The 21,657-nt window shown below is 45.6% G+C and overlaps 1 protein-coding gene across 1 annotated transcript; it reads left to right on the top strand.

Annotated features, from left to right (window-relative positions):
- Nucleotides 1-559: 559 nt before the first annotated feature.
- On the top strand, nt 560-18,008 carry LOC149336342 (signal peptide peptidase). Its single transcript, XM_089552830.1, has 11 exons — nt 560-830; nt 1,509-1,607; nt 2,261-2,343; nt 4,028-4,137; nt 6,524-6,609; nt 8,731-8,856; nt 8,994-9,051; nt 12,169-12,289; nt 13,126-13,228; nt 14,098-14,183; nt 16,695-18,008. The coding sequence occupies exons 1-11, from the start codon at nt 639-641 to the stop codon at nt 16,834-16,836; spliced, it is 1,206 nt and encodes a 401-aa protein (XP_089408956.1). The 5' UTR covers nt 560-638; the 3' UTR covers nt 16,837-18,008.
- Nucleotides 18,009-21,657: the final 3,649 nt, after the last annotated feature.

Below are 21,657 nucleotides of genomic sequence, written 5' to 3'. Positions count from 1 at the left end.
CCTCAATCGTTACTGTGAAACGGGCCGGGCCGGGCCCGGGCTAGGCTTCACTCCGGCATTCACGGGCCGGGCCGGGCTCGCTAGAGCGATAATTTAGCGGGCCTGGGCCGGGCCCGGGCTTGAAGCCGCGGGCCTGGGCCGGGCTTGGGCCTCAGATTGAGGCCCGTGCAGTGCTCTAGTAGGTAATGCATCATGATTTTATGATCCACTTGCTACACCAGTGTAGCCAGTGTAGGTAAAAAAAAATGGATTAATTAATTAATTGTGGAGAGCTTCAAATTTTTTATTTCAGTCATGCTGAAACACGGGTAAAAAAAAGTCGCCACCTCGCGATCTTAGCTTTTACTCTACGATGAACTGATATGCAAGACTTTTCGAATGACAAATTGATAGCAAAACAAGTTGATAGCAAAATTATAGCTAAAGCGCTGGTTTTTTTACGATGACATTTTATTCGTCGGAATTGCATTTGAACTACCCGCGCCTGAGGACCTCGCAATAGCATCCATGTTATTTGACCATGCGTGCTACGTCACTATGACGTCATACAAGTTTACTCCATTGGCTCATTCGCCGATCAGCTTGCTTGCGTGCTGCTTGCGCCTTGCGCTGCCTGAGCGGGTCTCTCTGCTTCAGACATGGCGGGCGCGGCGGACGACGTGATAGCTCAGGTCAACGAGACGCTTCAAGAAACTCTCAAGAATGAAACAGCCAAGTTCCAACCGACTCCCGCTGGTCAAGCGGTCGCCTACACGAGCATCATGCTCATGGCTTTCTTCCCCATCGTCTTTGGTTCCTTCAAATCTGTCACGCACCAGCGGAAACAAAAGGCCAGTATGCTTGCTCCTTGCTCGCCGCAACATATGTCAGCGTCGAGTTACACGTATGCAACGAAACGAGCGTCATTTGACGCACGCAGCCGGCACAGCGGACGTCTGAACTTGGCACATTTTCACTCACATGTGAGTGAAGCCGCTTAAGTTTTTCCATTGGCGACAGCGCCGTAGACCGGAGTCCGCACCGTTACGCTAAGGAGACGTGTCATATTGCCTCACGGTTCGCAGCACGTATTGTCCCGACTTTTCGCTCGTTTACTCGAGTTACCCCCTCTGGGCGTGCCGGCGGAAAAGTTTAGCAATGCAGTTTTTCGTTTTTTTCTAGTGCCTGGTTTCGTCTCGGCCCCATTGAAAGGTGTCATGTGCTACAGCAGATTCAAATGCTTATCGCGGTTAACTACAGCTTTGCTCCCTTGGCGTCAAGAAACTAAGGCCTAAAACAGCATGTGCGCAAGACCAACACGCCTAAAATTCCATACGGAAATTTTAGGTGCATGCAATGTCTGGGAGAAAGTTTAGAGCCGGCGAGTATGTACTACTTCCTTACGAATTCAGTCAGCTTTACGTCAAGGAGCGCCTCAGACTTTGAGGTCAGGTATATAAATGCAGGTATTGTCGAAGCCGTTGTTGTTTGTGTTCAAATGCTGACGCGAACTCGCCCCCTTTTTGCAGGAGTCGGGTGAGAAACCCGAAACCATGACGAGAAAAGACGCTGCCATGTTCCCTGTCATAGCCAGCGGCGCGTTGTTTGGGTTGTACATTTTCTTCAAGGTAAGCTGTAAAGGTTTCGGAACGCCGGTCCATATGTCACTTTTAGGGCCGCAGTAGTGTAGGGCAATGTGCGTGACACGCTGGGGGTGTGTTGTGTGATGTTAAACCTCATTAGTGCGCTTGAATGATTTGTTTCAAATTGTGTTTTCAGAGCACTTCATAACAAACGTGTTCTGTTAGTCCATGCACGGCTTGAGGTTTTCTCCTCGTTGGCGTTTCATTCATTTGCTGACTCCAGGACAAGTATTTCACATATTGCACTGAACCACATGAAGCGAAACACTTCTTGAGAACAAACTTTCATTTGTTCTCTATCAGGGGGCGGCAGAAAGTTAGGTGGGCGGATGAGATTAAGAGATTTGCAAGGGACACTGTGGCCGCAGCTGGCAAAGGACAGGGTTAATTGGAGAGACATGGGAGGGGCCTTTGCCCTGCAGTGGGCGTAGTTAGACTGATGATGATGATGACTTTGTTAGGTACCCTTTAGTTATGGGTGGGCTCCTGTCTTGTTCATACTATTTTTATCTGTGTTTTGCAAGTCACAGTTCCCAGTGGCATTCGTTATTGCTGTAAACTACTTTTTTTTAAAATAAATTTAGCGTTTCAGGCTAAATAGTCTAATAACAGTCTTGTGTTCGTCTCATTATGTGCAGCTCTTCTCGAAGGAATACATCAACCTACTCCTGACTGGGTACTTCTTTTTACTTGGAGTTTTAGCATTGGCTCACATATTAAGGTGAGTTGACGTTTTTTTCCACTTTTATTCCAGACATACATAATGACTCTAACCCCCCCTTATGTTTTTCATTAGTGAATTTTCTTTGTTTGCAGTTGAGTACTGAGAGAGACATTACTCACTTTTTTACTTGTATTAAGGAATACTAAAGAAAACTTCCCTTTACTTCCAATATTTACGCCCATTTACATGCAATATTTTGTAACAAAAACAATTTGAGTGTGGCCGATTGCATATCCTTTTCATTCTGGTCATTAACGACATCTGTAATATCTTTGAGGATGCTCTTTTAGAACAATTTCAGCGGGAATTAGGTTTGCGTCTGAAATGATCTGCAAGATATTACTATGTTGTGAACTGAAGTTAATACAGGCGTAAGTAGAGTCAGTCTTAATGTTCGGCACTTCCGCGGTTTGAAAGGAAATTAAAATCCTGGAACTCAACCAACGGGTCTGAGAGGGTTGTTTACAGCTTAGTATGCAACATGCAACCTTAAAATTCCATTTTAGTGTCCTTCTAGGTGCATGTATTTCATTCTTTCCTTTCTGTCCTCCCAGCTGCATTTATCCTTTCTTTATTTTTATTTCATTTATTTCATACTGCCGATCATGATACAGATCCAAGCAGAACAAATACATATTAGATATCACAGATACAAGGGCAACGATTAAAATAGAGAGACAAAGTAAAAATTAAAGGCATGCAGGATGACTATGCGCTGACATTCATCGTGTCGGAGAATTCCACTCTCAGATGGTACGAGGGAAAAAGGAAAATTTAAAAGTGTCAGTTCTAGCAAAGTACGGGGTAAGTGAACCGGGATGATGGTGACGTGTGATGTGTGTAGCTAAAAACGATAAGTAGGGTGTAGGATCAAGCGCCTATTTGTTACTTATGAGCAAGGAAAGAAATTCTCATCGAATATTGTTTCTTCTTGCCTCAAGAGGTTGGATACGGTTAGATTTCATTAGCTCAGACAGAGAATCAAAGGGTGAAAATTTAGAATGAATAAATCTGGCGGCTTTTCTTTGGATTCTTTCAATTTTCTTAATATTGGTATTATATTTGAGCTTAGGCCTGATTAGCGATATAATCAATCTCTTTTCCGATTCCTTCGTATCGTAGAAGTTTACCTTTTGTGTAGGTTTAATGCTCTGATTTAAGTTTTTGGTGCTGAAATGATTTCACAATGCTTCTTCGCCACCTATGATGGTTTCGTGCACTGTTAAGTGTTGTTCCAAATTGCAGTGGGCATATTTGGAAATGGCAGCCAAGCATCATTTGCTGCAGTTGTTTGGGGGGATCACAAGTTCTTCTGAAGCCTATTCGACTGACGATACTAGGATGGATACTTGACAATGTCAGGATGGAAATTTGCTTTGATGGGTTCATGTTCGTCAGATAGATGTGATGGATAAATTTGATAGATTTCATGTTGATGAAGAGCTCAGGCAGTGTAATATGGTGCAAGGTATGGGTATGAGTAGTGCCTAAATGACTCATGACAGCCATGAGTGACGTCTGCTCTTGGTGACACCTTGAGAAGCTGTAGTGCGCTGAAAAGGACAGAATCAGTGCTGCAATCTGAACCTTGCTCTTCTTCTTTCCTGGCACAAAAGTTTTCCAATGAAAAAATTGTGCTGTGCTTTGCTTACACCTTTTATTTTTGTTTCCCCCCTCGCAGTCCGTCGTTCAGCCGCGTCATGCGATGTCTGCTGCCCAGTCATTTCTACCGCTGGGAGTACAGGATCTCTTTCCAACGGTGGTCGACCACACAGAGTGACGAATGTGAAGGTGAATACTCACAGTGCACTAGAAAGCTACGCAGAGAGATCAGGCTGCAGGGTGTAGGGTCTTCCTTCATGAAAAAAAAAAAAGAATGGGTTGCAAGGGGATTGGGTGAGGGGTGATGGTTGGGTGTGGTTTTATAGCCCTGTGAAGAACGTGCTTGTTTCTCAATTTTGCGTAGAGTACACTTCAGTTTCATTAAATTTCATTCCTCGAAACACTTGCAGAATGCTGCCATTAGGTGTAATCAGAGTCCTTCATTATTAAGGCGAAAGCTGTTAATGGCTCATACTGTCGTCCGTTAAACTCGTGTGACACGTTTTGTTAACTCAGGAACTACAAAAAAGATAGAAGTGAAGTTCGCGGTGCTGTAGTTTGTTTGCCGCATCCGGTCGCGTAGTGGAATGCCCATTATGGGCTTTTCTTGGGCCCTCCGCACAACCGCACAGAAAGGGGTCAGTGAACCCAGCGGGAGAACGAGGCGCCGAATGGCGGGGGATTACAGGAGACGTCAAACTCCCCTCATGGACTGAGTCGTTAGGCGGCATCCTGTGTGCACGTGTGTACGGCGAGGCTGACCCGCGTCACAGTGCGTGGCTCATTGTACCATGTCTGCAGCGGCATGCTTTGACCTATTGTCACGCTAGCTGCAGGCATGAGGAGCGACGATGGGAAAGAGATGGATTGAAGTGGCTTTCCTCGAACTTGGGGCAACCGGACGTTGGGAAAGCGAGTGTTCGCGAAGCTCGCAGCAGGAAAGCATAATTATCCGAAATCGTGATGGTGGAAAGTGTGCATATGTGTACAGTGTCGCGATGAGTTACCTTCTTTCCCCAATCATTCATTGGTTGTGTTATTCTTTCCCCAATTGCTGATTGGTGGTATTTTCCTTTCCCCAATAAGTTATTGGGTGGATGTTTGTATAGTACTTGATTGGTTATTCTCCCACCGAGGGCGGGGACATAGGATTTAAAACCCGCTGCTTCGGCAGGACCGAGGGCTGGTTTCGTCACCTAGAACTGCGAGCCAGTCAAGTGTAAATATGTTTTCTCCTTGCTTGTATCCTCCTTTGTGCTTTTAATTGTTAGAAAAAGTTAACCTCTCCTAAAGTGTCCTCTTGCAATGTTATTGAGCAAAACGAATCTGGAAGACGTCAAGAATCCTTCAATCATCATCTTTAACTAAATTTCTCTCTACGAGATCAAGAGGGAATCCAACTGAAGAAAACAAAATGTGCCACGAAATTTAATGAAACTGAAGTGTACACTATGCAAAACTGAGAAACAAGCATGTTCTTCACAGGGCTATAAAACCGCACCCAACCATCACCCCCCCCCCCCCCCCCCCCTGTCCCCCATTCTTTTTTTTCCATAAACATGTGCTGACTGTACATTAATTAGTTAATTAATTATAGGCAAAAATGTCGAAATTGCATCGAAATAGCGCGGACGTCGGTATAGCCACAGGAACGGTGTGACATCACATCCACCGGAAGTCGTCACGGCATAGTGAAAATTGTCACAGAATGGTCGGAAAAACGTCTGATTTGTGTTGAATTAGATGGAAAAGTGTAATTAAGTGTAATTAACACTTAAGATCCCCAAAAGATGTACAATTTGGGTATCGATATAGCCACGGGAACAGTGTGACGTCGTATCCACCAGAAGTCGTCACGGCATAGTGTCCTTGGCTTTCGCTTCTCAACACATTAGTTGACAAAGTGTCCTCGCAATTTTGTTTTAACTTTGCTTGAAGCTTCAGGTGTGTTTGGTTCTGGAGACAAAAGTGGCCTCTAGCGATGGCACTGCTGAACGAAGGGCTATGTATGAGTGGCAGCATATGTAGGCAGCATATGTAGGCAGCATATGTAGGCAGCATACGTAGGCAGCATATGTAGGCAGTATGTATGGGCAGTATGGGCTATTATTTTTTATCGAACGAGAAATGCATGGCTGATCACCAATGGCAACGAGCCTGTCATAACGTGCCCACAACTGCTGTGTGCGCTGTCGCTTCGTTAACCTCTATACAGCAGTGTGTCTTGCTCTGTTTTGGTAGTGGCAGAGCCATGGGTACTTTGGTAGCTTTGCTACCTAGCCAGTGATGTGCCACTAGGATTCAAGTGGCAATGGTTTGTGCATTGTCATTGATGGTGCTTACAGGTAGCTTAAAACTTAAATTCAGCTTTCCTTATTCATGCTTCGGGACATGATGTTCCCACTGTTACGTAAACCAGGTTATTTCCTGGGGCAAAACTTTTATTTTTTTGTCTCATGCACTAGAGCAGCATTTTATTACTTTTGTACTGCATGGCGTTGTTTGTGCATTAGTAGTGGTTAATGTTTATAGTTGTGCTACAGGTGGAATTGATGGCTCGTTTGCCGTTCTGCAGAATACTTCGACTACCGCTTCAGCTATGACGATGTAGCCTGCTGGATCTGCTGTTGTCTGTTCGGTGTCTGGTACCTCTGGAAAAAGGTACGCATCATTTTCAAGAATAAAGAATGGTAATTGATTAGATTAACATAAGAGACATGTTGAGAACTTGGCAAAGCACCTTCTGTGGTTGAAAAACTAATTGATGGTGCCTTTAGACCATATAAACTAGAGCGTCCAAGGGAGGTGCGCATTCTCATTCATCTCTGGATTACACTGGTCGTAAATGCTTGTATCACTACCATTTAATGTACATTGTGACAGTGTGCTTAGTCTTTGTTCGTACAAGGCGATTGTTATCAGTGAGGTCAGCTCCATGTCCAGATGAAAACTACTCTAACAGGAAAAAGGGTGCTCATTCATTGAATGCCCATACTGTGTTCCCTTTAAAGGTGCACTGAAAAGAAATCTGAACTCGTCTTTTTGCCGCGGGAACTCTCTACACGTTCCAAGCATTCTTAGAAACTTCGACTTATTGCCCTGTGTGGCCGATTTCCCTAATTAAATCTGATTAACGTCCGGCTCCCGCCTTTCTTTAATTCTCCCCGTACGGTGGGTGGAGTCGACCAACGCGTGGAGTAGTGCACTGCACGGGCTCGGGCCAGCCCGAAAACCCGGGCCCGGCCCGGCCCGCGGGCCGGGTCGGGCCGGGACATGATTTGTTTTGCCGGGCCTGGGCCGGGCCCGGGCCTGAAGTAGCGGGCCCGGGCCGGGCTCGGGCTTAAAGCTGCGGTCCCGAGCCGGGCTTGGGTCCGTACAGAAACGGCTTGTGTCCGACTTTTCATTCACTATTGCAGAGTGAAGTACAGAACTACGGCATTGAAGCAGCGACACGGATGAGCTATGGGTTATAGTACGCGCCGAGAAAAAAACTAAGCTTTATTCATTGACTTATTTATTTCCCTATTTCCATGCCGCGGTGCAGAAAGAGTAAAATTCAACCGGCCTTAATTGGCCATTGATCGTTCTTAATCCCAAAACATACCTATACACTATTAGAAATGCATTTGGCAAGAACATATTAGTTTAGGACGCAATACTCAAGCCTTCTAGCTGGCCGTTTCTTCTGAAAGGCGACCAGTTCGGCTATGAGCTCAACCTGTGAGATCGGGTTCACTAAAAAAAATGTCATCGTACTGCTTGTTAGGCAGCTTTAATATTTATACTTCGCGGGCGGCAGAATATAACTAATTAAAATCATGGGGGAACGCAAAGTAGATTACTAGACGTGTATGCAGCCCTTTTTATTTAGCTCTCGGAACTTCCGAGTTTATCTTTGCCCACCTACACAAGATCTTTCTCCAAAAGACGGGCCTGGCGAGCCCTACTCTTAATCACTTCATTCTGGGTTAAAAAGAACCAACTTTCTCGAAGCCAAACTGCGGTTTCAGAACCTTTGTCGGCCAGTTCCTTATCGGTGTAGTAGCAGTCTACTTGCTCAAAGTGAGCAGTATACCTCAAGCGTTACTGTGAAACGGGCCATGCCGGGCCCGGGCTGGGCCTCATTCCGGGATTCACGGGCCGGGCTGGGCTCGCTAGAACAATAATTTAGCGGTCCCGGGCCGGGCCCGGGCTTGAAGCCGCGGGCCTGGGCCGGGCTCGGGCTTCATGTCTCGGGCCCGGGCCGGGCTCGGGCCTCAGATTGAGGCCCGTGCAGTGCTCTAGCGTGGAGTGCCTTTCAGCCAGCTCCGTGGAGGCTTTGGTTTCGCTTTATTTAGTTTTTTAGGTTTCCGTGAATAAATAGTTTCATTTGCATATAATATAGCCGCAAAATAAGCCCGCAGAAATAAAAATACATGCGGACATTACTCCGCCGATGGCAGAGCGGCAGGCCGCCACGGGACTGGGTGAAAGGCACTCCACGCGTTGGTCGACTCCGCCCACCGTACGGGGAGAATTCAAATAAAAAAAGCGGGAGCCGGACGTTAATTCGATTTAATTAGGGAAATCGGCCACACAGGGCAATAAGAAGTTTCTAAGAATGCTCGGAACGTGTGGATCGAGTTCCCGCAGCAAAAAGACGAGTTCAGATTCCTCTTCACTGCACCTTTAATAAAAAACTGGCTGTTCGTGTTTTAGCTACGTTGTAAACTGTGCGGCTTCGCCTCTCTTGTGCATTCAGATACTACACTGCGTCCTCTGCTTCTTCCATGCATTTCGCAGCACTGGGTGGCAAACAACCTCTTTGGGCTGGCCTTTGCAATCAACGGCGTCGAGCTTCTCCACATCAACACGGTCGCGACCGGCTGCATCCTGCTGGGCGGGCTGTTTGTCTACGACGTCTTCTGGGTGAGCGGAAGGGTGGTGGTAGTCACCCTGGTCCTTGGTGAACATTGGGGGAGTGGTTCGTACTGTTGTGCGTGTTCTGTGCCTGGCCTCATGAGCTAAAGTCTTTTCTCAATTTTCTTTTGAATCTCAACGTGCAGGTCTTTGGCACTGACGTCATGGTGACCGTTGCCAAGTCTTTCGAGGCGCCCATAAAACGTGAGTTTTAGGAATACCACGCCTCCCAATTCTTTCTTTCTTTAATTTCCTTTTTTTCTTTGTCTTGAGTAATTCCTTCCGAGTATGTATTGCTGGCTGTTCCTGCTTCAGCAGTTTGATGCTGTGGAGGTCGTTTCTTTCTTTTTTTCGACCGAAAGTTTATTTTCTGACCCAGCATAGATGTTAGCGGGCATTGCCGTTACAAATAACCTGCCCATCGATGCCATGAAAGGAGCCGTTTTGGAATTAAACGAAGGAAATCTGACAGACTCGCTTGAGTAGGCTTAGCTATTTGTTTCTTGCTGTTGCCATTCGAGTTAATGGCGTGCTCTTCGCTGCCATTGGGGTGGCCTACAGGCTACACAGAAGAGTGCGTGGTCGCTTTGAAAATGGGACAACGGTAACATCCGCCGCAGCGTAGACAGCGCTGCACGTTGTGCGGGATAGATTTGGAGATGTGCGGGTGCGGCCTGGGGAGCTCGCTTCATCCTGCTTCTTCCACTCGGTTCTCTCTCTCTCTCTCTCTTCACAATGATTATTGGTCCCAGGAAACACACTTTTCTCGCTTTGCACAGCGTGCATAGAGCTGCATGTTCAGGGCATATCCTGTGGCCATGGCACACAGTCTGGTATTGGTCACATGAGGTGGTGCGGAGGTGAGGAAAGCTTGGTGCTCGCTTGAATACAATCTGTAATTATCGGTTGCAAGTGGAACGTGGGAAATCGTGAAGCCCACTATTTTTTAAACAATTTTTTAAACTGGTTGTTCGCACCTAATTGCTTTTCTTTTTCATTTTTTTTTAGTTCGTGGATTTTACAGGCTACGTCGTGGATTTTGGCTGTCCCCTGACATAATTGAAACTTTTAAAGTCTTAATGCAATGGATGAATACCGAAGGTGACTTACCGTAAAAACCCGCGTATAATACGAACCCGAATATAATACGAGGCTAAGTTTTAGAGACGCGAAATGGGAAAAAAAAGTTTCACCCGCGTATAATACGAGTAACACAAGCTCATAGAAGACATTTATTCAAATCGCATCCCGCACTTCACTTCAATTACTTTCTTCTTCAGTAGCGCTTTCTTCGGACATTTCTTTGTCCGACAAATCGTCCCAAATGTACTCATCTTCCGTGCCATCGAGGGCATTCGAGATGCCGCACTTCTTAAGCCCGCTTCAGCCGCCCGGTTGGCATCACTGCAGGCTCACCTGAGCGCATCCACTCTGCGTAGCACCGCTTGACTGCGTCCTTGAACGGTTTGTTTACACAGCCATCAAGCGGCCGCGAAAGCTTTGTCGCGTTCCGCTGCACGCGAAAAGGGCTTCTTTCTGTTGTGGCCATCCACGAATGCTTCCTTCGACGCCACCAAACTGCCTCCCGGCCGCACCGTTGCCGATGTTCTCCGCAGCTAAAATCGCTTGAAAGTAGCCGAGTACTGTTTTCGAGACCGTGACATCGTGCTCCCTAAAACAATATCCACTTCACGAAGCGTGCCTTACATGCGAGCACGTGCGTTGTCAACAGGCGCACGGCACACCGCGACCCCCCGGCGCACCCAACGGATCAACAAAGAAAGACGTCGTGACGTCGTTTGTCGAGAGTAACGAAGCCAAGCCGTAGCCACGCGCCAATAGCCAAGCCGTAGCCACGCCGCAAAAGCGAAACCAAAACTTCGAGCAAATTCGAAAATTTTTGTTGGGATCCGCAAATAGTACGAGGCGGAAATTTAGGACGCTAATTATGGGAAAAAAACCTCGTATTATATGCGGGTTTTTACGGTAATTAACGAGGACGGCAGGGAGCCGGGTTTGCATATGGGCGCCAGATATAACATGAGATTCTGTGGTGCAATAGTTGAAACCCTGGAATGTAGTTGCGAAACTGAACTGAAAAATGCCGTGTTTATGTGAGGGCTGCATGCTGCCAAAACTGTGAGAAGAAAAGTACGGCCATTAGTTAAATGTATATGGCCTTTGCAGATTGACCCACAGAATGGAACGAGAAGCTTATTGGGCGATGTTACTATTCGTTATACGAGCATGTCCAAGTTTAGTCTCTCTTGTTAGCCTCCCACATCTGTACGGCATCTTGTTGCTCTTGTTGCTGAGCTGAACCCGTTTGACAGCAACCCGTTTTACAAATCCATTTCTCTATAGACAGTGCATAATCAAGTCAAGCAGCATAGAAGTTTAGGGTGCTTCAAGATGTCACAACAACAGCTGTATCTTACCGGTACTCACCTACAGGGCAGAAATGTGGAGGCTAACAAAGAGGGTTCAGCTTAAGTTAAGGACAACGCAGCGAGCTATGGAAAGAAAAATGATAGGTGTAACGTTAAGAGATCGGAAGCGAGCGGAGTGGGAGAGGGAACAAACACAGGCTAATGACATCCTAGTCGAAATCAAGGGGAAGAAATGGGCTTGGGCAGGGCATGTAATGCAAAGACAAGATAACCTCTGGTCCTCAAGGGTAACGGAGTGGATTCCAAGAGAAGGCAAGCGTAGCAGGGGGCGGCGAAAGTAAGGTGGGAGGACGAGATTAAGAAGTTTGCTGGGATACGGTGGTTGCAGCTGACAAAGGACAGGGTTAATTGGAGAGACATGGGAGAGGCCTTTGCCCTGCAGTGGGCGTAGTCAGGCTGATGATGATGATGATGATGCTTCAAGATGACTGTACTAGAGTACTCGATTTGTCCAGCCTGATCAGCATTACTTCCAACTGGATCAGAAGTGCCTGTATGATAGGAGCATGAAAGACTTTGTGACAAATTTGGCATCACAGGAGTGCGGGCAAAGTACAAATACAGAAGAGGAAAGGGAGCAAAGTCCCGCCTCTCATGCAAAGGGAGGAATTCGCTATTTTGGAGAAATATCAGTTCTAAGAAAAAAAGTGCTCCTCCAATTACGGTGCCTCATTTTCTTGATAAGTGGCTGCGATGAACACGGCTGGAATGAAAACTCGAGGGAGACGGTAACGTTGGGGTGAAAGTTGTGCTAATCATTAAGAAGGAGGAGACAGTTTATCCCCATGCTCGTTTCACTTGGCCTCGTGAAATTCATTTGCATTTTTTTTTTTGTTTTTGCTTTTGTTTGACTCCTGTTTCTCTTTGCCAGTGGTGTTTCCCCAGGACTTCCTGGAGAGTGGGTTCGCAGGCAGCCACTTTGCCATGCTGGGCCTGGGCGACATCGTCATCCCCGGCATCTTCATCGCCCTGCTGCTGCGGTTCGACTCCAGGTGCGTTCCGGGCTGCATGCGTGTTATTTCCGACGAGTTTGCAGTACTGATTGACTATTTTTTTTTTGGTTTCTTCACGTATTCTTGTCATCCAAGTGTGTTGCGGTGTTTCAGGCACTTCAAATATATGTAGCGACAGTCTTAGTCTCTTAGTCACATGGACGGATTTCGCCGCCGCGGTGGCTCAGTGGTTATGGCACTCGGCTGCTGACCTGAAAGACACGGGTTCGATCCCGGCCGCGGCGGCTAGAATTTCTTTGGAGGAGAAATTCTAGAGGCCCGTGTGCTGTGCGATGTCAGTGCACGTTAAAGAACCCCAGGTGGTCGAAATTTCCGGAGCCCTCCACTACGGCGTCCCTCATAGCCTGAGTCGCTTTGGGACATTAAACGCCCATAAAACCAAAACCAAAAACGTGCGGATTTTGTCTATGGCCAACTCTTGGAGGGGCTTGCAGGAGGGAGGTGTCACTCCTATTTGCACTATGCATTATTTCTTGCAGTTTTTGTCAAAAATAAAAAATAAAAAGGGCCATCTAGGTTTAATGTGTGTGTGTGTGTGGGGGGGGGGGGGGGCGAGGCGATAGCCTCGTATACCCTACGTCATTTCCTGCTTTCTCATAAAGCAGTGTTGATAAAGTATACTAGGTTTGTTACAGCAGCTGTTTGGTGGACTCTAGAGGGGGGGTGAGGGGTGGATGACCTCCTACACCTTATGTCTGCTCCCGCTTTGTCATAATAAAGTAGCGTTGGTACAGTACTTGGTTTATTACAGCAGCTGTTTAGTGATCTTGATTGTGTCCTCACTGTTTCTTATTCATTTTGTCTTCTTCTGGCAGCCTCAACCGGCAGAGGAATCTCTACTTTGTGAGCAGCTTCGTGGCCTACGTGCTCGGCCTGGTGTTGACCATCTTCATCATGATCTACTTCAACCACGCCCAGGTAAGCAGGCACACCTCGTGAAGATCGCCCTCACCGATGTGTCATGGGTGCAAGGAACCGGCAGTTCTTGTTTTTGCTGCGCACAGAGAAGACTCCCAGTTGCTAGAAGTAATTGGATTTTGTGTGGGCTGCAAGACATAGTACTAGGAGAAGGATATCTCTGGTACATATTTCAACCACAGCTGGGCTTCATCTTGGGCTGCGGCCTCAGTCCACAGTCATTATCATTACACTGACGTGAAAACTTACCAGCTGAAATTTTGGGTGCTTCCACTGACTCGCCAACATGCGTCAGACAAGACTTGCCGCATCAGCTCGACAAGAACGGACTAAATAGCAGCAAGGTGCCCCAAAGTGAATGTCGTGAGCGACGATGATGATGGTAATGCCAAGCCTTCTAGACAGGACTAGACTGGCGAATGCAATTGACACCACTTTTCACAGTTGAATCCAACCTGATGTGCCACTCCTGCTGTGTAAGCATCCCCAAGAATAGAAAGGAAAGTCTGTTGGGCTGCGTGAATGAATTTGGTGATCTGTCAATACGGATCAACTCCAATTTATCCAGAGTGCCCCTTTAAAGAACCTAAAGGGCTCAAAATTAATCCGCTGTCCTCCTCCGCTGAGCCATTCCTCATACCCCGAGTGTAGCTTCAAGGCATCAGACCTCACGCACAACCAATAAATCTGCCTTGGCAGAGGTGTAAGTCTCTGTGAATGACAGTGATTTGCTTTGCAATGGGCGTCAAACCTTGATACGCTCACTTTAAAAGTAAAGCTCGCGTGCTGCTCTTATGAGCTGTTGTTGTGATTACAGGATGCGACTGAGAGGTGTTCTTCATTCACTTGTCTTCTTCTTCCCCTTGCAGCCAGCTCTGCTCTACCTGGTGCCAGCATGCACGGGAGTCCCATTGACCATTGCGCTCATCATGGGAGACATCACCGCCATGTTCAAGTGAGTGTCTCGGGGAGTGTACTGCGGTTCGTGCTCTGCGGTACCGCACCGTGGAAGCTTTACAGTCAGACCCAGTTATAACGGACCCAGATAGAGCGAATTAAGGTTTATGTCAAACACATGAAGCTGTTTTATTGTTATTCTTGTGAAATGTACTGTCTACACCGAACTGTGCACTGGATATATGGAACTGAGCGCACGCATTCGATTGGTGCCTTCACCATACCTTGCATTGCAGCGCTCCTATTTGGCAGCTAGTGCCTACGTGACCAACTATGTGCATGTACAGTCTTTGTCAAAAGTAACCAGGCTGCATGGTTTGCTTCTAGCTCGTATAGTGGAGCTCTTACAGCTTCCCTGAAGCTGAAATGGTCGTTCAAGGTAAGGACTTGGGGGTCTTCTTCTTACCTTCCAACACGTTTTGATCTTTAGGAAAGCCACAAAGGCTCCACTATACGAGCTAGAAGCAAACCATGCAGCCTGGTTACTTTTGACAAAGACGGTACCTCCGGGCCTATCACACTTTTTAAAAAAGACTAGGAATTGGCCAGAACTGGCTTGAGGCGACAGAGAGAAGGGAAGCATGGCTTGCAATGGCAATATGGAGTGGTGCTGGAGACACCAGTCGTGCTCATGATTTTTTTTTTTTTTTATCCTCCATGCTTTCTTCATATTGTGTGCTCTGAATGTGCTGTGGCTACCATCATTCTGGCTGTCCCTGTGCTGATTCCATACAGACTGCGTTTTGGCACTTCGCTCGGTGAATGCATCGTGTGGTCAAGATGATGGCGATGCAGTGTCAAGCCCTGCCGCTTCCCGACGAAGTGGACGTTATTCACCGTGTCGAGTGCAGCGTAAAGAAATCCTTTGTTGCAGGAGCTTGCTCAGTATTTTAAAACCAGGTCAACCAATGAAGCAAGCGCACAGTAATGGCCGAACGACGACAGTTATTGCATCCGCAGCATTTTCACTATTGTTCACCATCTCATGTGTAATGAACTTGGTAATTGAAATTGATTATAGGCGGCTTCAGTTATACTGAACCCACTTCATGTATCAAACCAATTTCTGTGACTTAGCTGTTTGTTATAACTGGGCTTGGCTCTACAGGTATTGAGCACTCACAAATGTATGTTGCTCCCTTTCATTTGTGCCCTTGTAGGGGTCATATGAGAAAGAAAAAAACCATGATGTGACTAAAATCAAACGAGAAACATTGCACTTTGTACTGCAAACACTGTCACTACAGTGAATCTGTGCACCTTTTCAAGGTCATGATCTGCTTGGTCTAACTTGGCTAACTTCACTGCCTTGAGGAATTATTGATGTTTCTTCTTTAATTTGTTTTTCCCAGAAGCATGTAACCAGTGCATGCCAGTTATGGGTGTTGGCAATTAAATCTTCCCCTTTTTTCTTTCTTTTAATACACAGCTTTAAGTTTGCTCTGCATGCAAGTTTATTAAGGGTACGGATCTTGGGGCCATTTTACTGTTTTGTGAAGAATTAAATAATTGTAATAATTGTTTCTACTGCTAAATGATGCTCTGGGGCAACCATTTGGGTGCTGTTGCCTTTCAGTCTTTCAATATGTGGTATTTGTCTTACAGTAGTCCAGTTAGTCGAAAAGAATAGCATCAAAAAATTTTTTCTTTTTTGGAAATAATCGATAAAAGCTTCCGAAATGCTGATTTTGACATACATTTGTCTGTGCTACAACAGCGCAAGGAATAAAAACGCTACAAGTAGGTTTCTACTAGTTGTAAATTTTTGTGGTACTGTAAAGTGAACTGTTCTGCGTGTAGAAATTTTTGTGGCCTGCTTTTATGGAAAATTTTTTTTCCGTCATAGTAAGTTCAGAACAGTACGGCAAAAATTCAGTTTGTGTGCTGGAATACTACTGGAATAGGCTGGAATACTGCTCTCACAGATCGGCTACAGTCTAAAATTAAAGTATTTGCAGGAAAAGCCACAGAGCCTAATTCCCAATTAACGTAAATGTTTACACATCAGTATTAAAGGAAGAATGTCAATTCATAAAATGGAAGCATTGCAAAAAATGAACAAGAGCTGCAAGTTTCAAGAAGCGTTTTGTTTTTTCCTGTTTTAGAGAGTTTTCTTTACAGCCAATAGGGGATATTCAAAATTCCGCAAGTGCACTTTCCCGCATAACAATGGTGTCCCAAACAAGATGGCTGACCATGCATTTCCAGCTGAAACAAAGCAAGAAAGACTGGTTTTTTGTTTGATTCCTCCAAAATACAGTTCTTACATTCTCTCCACACCTTTAACGCCTGTCCTGTAGCCCACGTAGTTCCTTTATAACGAAGTCGGCCATCTTGGTTGGGGCAGCAATGTTATGCGGGAAAGCGCACTTGCGGAATTTTGAATATCCCCATTGCGAACCTTGAATCTGTTTTGTGTATGTATTGGCTACAACAGCGCAGCTTTCATTCTACTGCGTGCAACTGTTTAGGGATCTCTTCCGAGTGTTAACCATATCGTTCATGGCAGGTATGAAGACCACCCCTCCGAAGAGAAGACGTTGAGTGCTGATGAACAGCAGGAGCCCGAAAGGGAAGCCGACGGTGTTGAGAAGACAACGCCAAAAGCATCACCGGCGTCCGCAAAGAAGAACACCCGGAAGGACAAATGAGCAGTGATATACGCCTAGGAGGACTTGTCATCGGAAGCGTTCTGGACGTTAGAAGGTGTTTAAATTGAGCGTTTTTTTTTTTTTTTAAGTCTATACCGAGCTGGAAAGTGCGCCCTTTGGAAAGGACTTGGCGTGAACTACCTTTGGACCACGCAGAAGGATTAATGCTCCTTTGAGCGCAGGCTTGACCGAGTTTGTGTAGTTAAAATTTGTTTTTTGGTCGTACGTGCGAGAGAGCATACTCCTGAGAGCAGCAAATACACGGTCATACGTAACTGTCTTTGTTGGAGTATGTCTCGAGGTTTGTTATGTTATATTGCGGAGCGTTTTTTTTTTTATCAGAAGGCTAGACGTCATCTGTTCCCGTCATGTTGCATTGGTCGGGATAACATTTTTTTCTCTGGCATTTTTAAACATGCCGTTTAAAATCTCTGCTCTCTGTGAAGGACCTTTTCTCACTGTTGCTTCCATTTTAAGTTCGGCGATTTAAACGAGCAGGGTTCAGCTGAGGTTGTGCAAAACCAGCTGGAACGATTTTTGAAGTGAAAAGTTTGAGATGATTTCACAGCACTGGCTCAAGCTGCTGTATTCTAGACTGGCTTCCTCTTTTTAGATCTACATTTCTTGAAAAGCAAAAGTCAAGTTTCTAAACAAATCCGGTGTCTTGCAACCGTTTGTGTGCAGCGACGTTACGGCTCTTGTAAGCCCAAATGTTCCTGGAATTGAGATTTGTTACTACGCCTGTACTGTGCAAGAGGACCTGCCCTTGGACTTGGGCTTTTCATGTAAGCTCTTGTGATGCTGAACAACTTGTGAAACAATAATAATTTGGGCCTCAGGGCATATGTGTAAAGTAGTCATTTAAATAAATTCAGTATTTCAATGGCGTGTGCTAATTGTGCACTTTTAACTCAAAACCCGTGGCAGGAAATTTTACCATCAGGGTTGCAGATTTTCTGTCAACATGTTCCCACCATTCATGAAGGAAAGAAATTTCTGCGAACAGCATATTTTTGTACCTAAATCCAGAGTCCAAATGAAAGTGATGGTTGGGATGATCGACTGTCAATACCATTTTATCGATTGATTTTGTATAAAAGGTGATGGTGCCGTTTGTCTTTTTTGGTTGTGTGCTCTCCAGCCAAAGAGAATAAAATATCTTTCACACCTCACTGCAGTCTTATGCTGACGGGTGTTTTTTTGCTTGCCAAAACACAAAAGTTGCTTGTAAAACAAACTCCGACTTTGCACAGTTAACTCTTGCTGCTTTTTGTTAAGCCACAAAAAACTTTAGCACCCAACATTGGTGCCTGAAGATGAGAGTGGGCTGGCCGTGCTAACTTCGGCTCAGTTGGTCAAATGTAATCGCCCAAGGTGGAGATTTTGTAATAAGGGAGTAATTACTTATTGGCATCCACCCAAACGCAAGCCATGTGGCTACAAAGGGAAGGTATACAGCGTGCACAGAAACTTCGTAGTTGAAGAGACGTTTTTCATAGTCTGGGGTTTGAACCCGGGACCATCACTTCACCGGAGCAGTCGCTCAACCAACCAAGCTATCCAGGATGGTTAGCGCGTGATATGGCGAGAGTGAATTGAGCAATAACTCGAAGCGGAGGCTCAGTTGCTGAAAAGGACAGTCCTTTTCAGCAACTGAGCCTCCTGCGGATAATTTTTGAGGATTAACTGAGGATAATTTCGAAAATTATCTGGAGCCCTTCACTAAGGTGTCCCTTATAGCCTGAGTCGCTCTGGGAAGTTGAAACCCCATAAATCATAAAACTTAATTTCATTGTTTAATTTTTTTTACCCATTTCATTTCCTAATTTTTCATGCATCTATATTTTGGCTTTAAGCATGGCTGCCTTTCTAGACAGAGTTGATTATTAAGCCTTTTGTCTTCTCTTGTGGCGATTTCCTCCATTCTTGAATGATGCTAAACTATAACAATACCGAGTCTGTTTTCGCGTGGTATTGCTTAAAAGAGGCAGCAAGGTAAGAAATGGAGGCAAGAGTGATGCACGATAATTTACTGACTTTCCGTGGGGCCGTGCGGGTGCCCACGGACCTGTGTGTCCCAAACTCCCCAGTTGTAAATAAAATTTTCACCACCACCACCTTCTACTGATTGTGATGAGGTGTATGCATGTCTATGAGAGTGTAACGAGCCTTGGTGGTGTTTACTAGAACTACAAATATGTCCTGGTTGTGCTTTCATCATTAGATAGTATCCACGTGTGAAAGCCCCATGAGACCTTAACCTCGATTGCGTCAGTGCTGACTATACCGGTTCGATCAAAAATTCTGCTTTAGAGAAGATTTTCCTGAGGTCCTTTCAAGAAAATGTGGCATAGGCCCAGAGTTTACTGCGTGGTCTTGAATTTCATGGATGTCTGTTGCAAAACAACACATCACACAATCATGGTTGAAAAACAGCGCACAAAAGACTAGAGACAAGAGTAAAGGCAACGACAGGACAAGCGCTGAACTCACAACTAAGGCTTTATTGCGAAAATCTAGGTATATAAGGAAGGCATAATACATGAAAACATGCTTTTACTCTTGTCTCTAGTCTTTTGTGCGCTGTTTTTCAACCATGAACCCATACCAACTCGCCCAACTTAACGTTCTACTAAGACATCACACAAGCTGCTTTGATGACCACTATGCCTATAAAACATCCCTGAAATTCTGGTTTTCGTAGAGAATTAGCTGTAAAACTGAAGGCTGGCCCCCGAGTTGACTCTGCTGTGATTGAGTAACGCCGGGCAGCTGATAGTAAAGGTCCGTTTCTTCCGGGGATTTCAGCAGAGCCCGAAGCCCAGGCTCAGGCCCATGTGATCCCCATGCTCAATTCAGATGGATGGCCTTTGTGTTATGTAGATGTTGCGCATCATAAAAAAAAAGATAAAAAGCTTCGTGAAGCTCGGTGCAGAAGTGTATTTGAAAACCCCGCTTCTTTTTGCCACAAATGTTCCCTGCGCATCAAGTGACCTCAAATCGCATGTTATAAACTCACAAACTTCACTCAATGAAAAAAAAGATAATATTTACATTGCCTACTATCTTTGTTGACAGCGCAGCTATTTCTGGCAAATATATAACATCGAAAGCCTCTTCACTACAGCGTAGGAGCTATCGTTATCAGCAAGATGGCGTCATCGCCGGTGTGGTTTTTATCGCGTAAGGCTAAATGGAGGAAGACGATCCTCATGTCACGTGACTTTTAATGACGTCATAACAAAATGGCGTTTGTTTAGGTACATTTCTGGGTACTTTTTGTTGCAAAATTAGGTAAAAATGGCGTCGCAAAATTTTGAAACGTCCCTAGCCATAGTTTCTAGGTCGCTGGCGTCTCCACGGTTGCCACGGTGGTTTGTTGACATGGCTGCGATGGCTGTTCACCGCGCGGTGCATTGACGCGTGGAGTATGCCGTGAAAGTCATCAAAGGTTGGTGCAATGGCGAGTAATATTGACCGCGCTAACGTCCGGACTTGTACCCCAGTGCCCTAGTGTTGTCTTTATTATGCAAGTTTGCAGTGCGACCTGTTCCAGCCGTGGTATGATATCGGAAGCCCCTAGAGACGTTTTGCAAGGCGGTGCTTGACTGAATTTGAGGTCACTTCAGTTCTCTTCGGCACCTTTCGGTATTGTATCTCGTGTTTGAACATTGCCTCCTCTAGAAGGAGGCAATGGTTTGAAGCATTGGATGAGTGTCGAAAATTATGTTTCCTTGTGTTGCGCGTAACTGATTCTGACCTGTACGTACTGATAGGACGAGCTCGTATGCATAAAAATGGTGGATACTGCGAGCCATTTGGCAGTTGCGGTACATATAAACTATGTTCCTGGAGTCCTGCATGTATGCCCACCGGCGACAAGCTATGCTAAAAAAAATTAAAATGCGGAAGGAAGGCGGACTGGACGTACTACACGCTAGCCTTTGAAAGGACAACACATCTTCCGTCTTAATGTTTAATATGCCTGCAGTGTCTACCCACCAACTAGCCAAGCTGTAATGGATTACTTTGCGTTGACACCCATGTTGCGCAAAGCACACGGTAGGCCACAGCTGCTTTGTACGACGCCGTAACGTTGCCCACGGAGAGACTTAACGCGACGCATCGTGCCACATGAACTATGATCCGTACGCCTCTTTCTTCGCTGATAGACGTTTAGCGAATGTCGTAGTATGGTCACACCACCGAACCTTTGAATATGTAGAAAGCTGCTTTTCTTTTATCTATTTGGTGAAGTGTTTTTATACTCATTAAGTAGAACGTGTGGTTCTTGGTGTATTTCTTGTAACGTTCAGCATTGGAATAAAGCCAGACAAGGCCGAAGCTTGTTTTGCTTGCTCTGTCATTTCTGTAATGGTTTGTGATGAAGTGGGAGGCTTGACTTAGGCTTTCAGCATCCGCGTAGCCAGTGTGGCCCTTGGGTTTGTTTGGGAACGATGTTGGGTTATTGCGGTGTAAGTAAAACACAACACAGAGAGAAACGTAAACACTCGGGATGATCAGTTTCTTGCACTTTCTGTGTGTTACATTTTCTGAGCTTCAATTTCTAGACGCCATGAATGCATTCCAAATTTCACAGCTAGCTGTTTTTTCTGCTGCACCAGTTAGTGAAAACACAGACTGATGGGCAAGTTGGTATGACATAATAAGGCAAAAACAGCACACCTGCATAAGGAAGATGCTGCGTTTTGTCTCATCTTCCTTCATCCTTGTGCAGGTGCACTGTTTTAGCCTTATTAGTAAAAGTATGTTGTACAGGGACGTTGGATGCCATGCATGCCGTAATGCGCTGCGTTAACT

This window comes from Amblyomma mixtum, chromosome 7 (genome assembly GCF_055824585.1).
Source record: "Amblyomma mixtum isolate Tamu chromosome 7, ASM5582458v1, whole genome shotgun sequence".
NCBI lineage: Eukaryota > Metazoa > Arthropoda > Arachnida > Ixodida > Ixodidae > Amblyomma > Amblyomma mixtum.
The sequence above is the reverse complement of the archived record's forward strand: the minus strand, read 5'-3'. Positions and strand labels throughout refer to the sequence as shown.

What these genes read in the sequence shown, in the direction of transcription:
- LOC149336342 (XM_089552830.1), top strand. Translation starts at nt 639, where the DNA reads ATGGCGGGCGCGGCGGACGACGTGATAGCTCAGGTCAACGAGACGCTT. An exon ending in GCATTGGCTCACATATTAAG is followed by an intron (nt 2,344 to 4,027) that starts GTGAGTTGACGT and finishes CCCCCCTCGCAG; the next exon opens with TCCGTCGTTCAGCCGCGTCA. An exon ending in TCTACTTCAACCACGCCCAG is followed by an intron (nt 13,229 to 14,097) that starts GTAAGCAGGCAC and finishes TTCCCCTTGCAG; the next exon opens with CCAGCTCTGCTCTACCTGGT.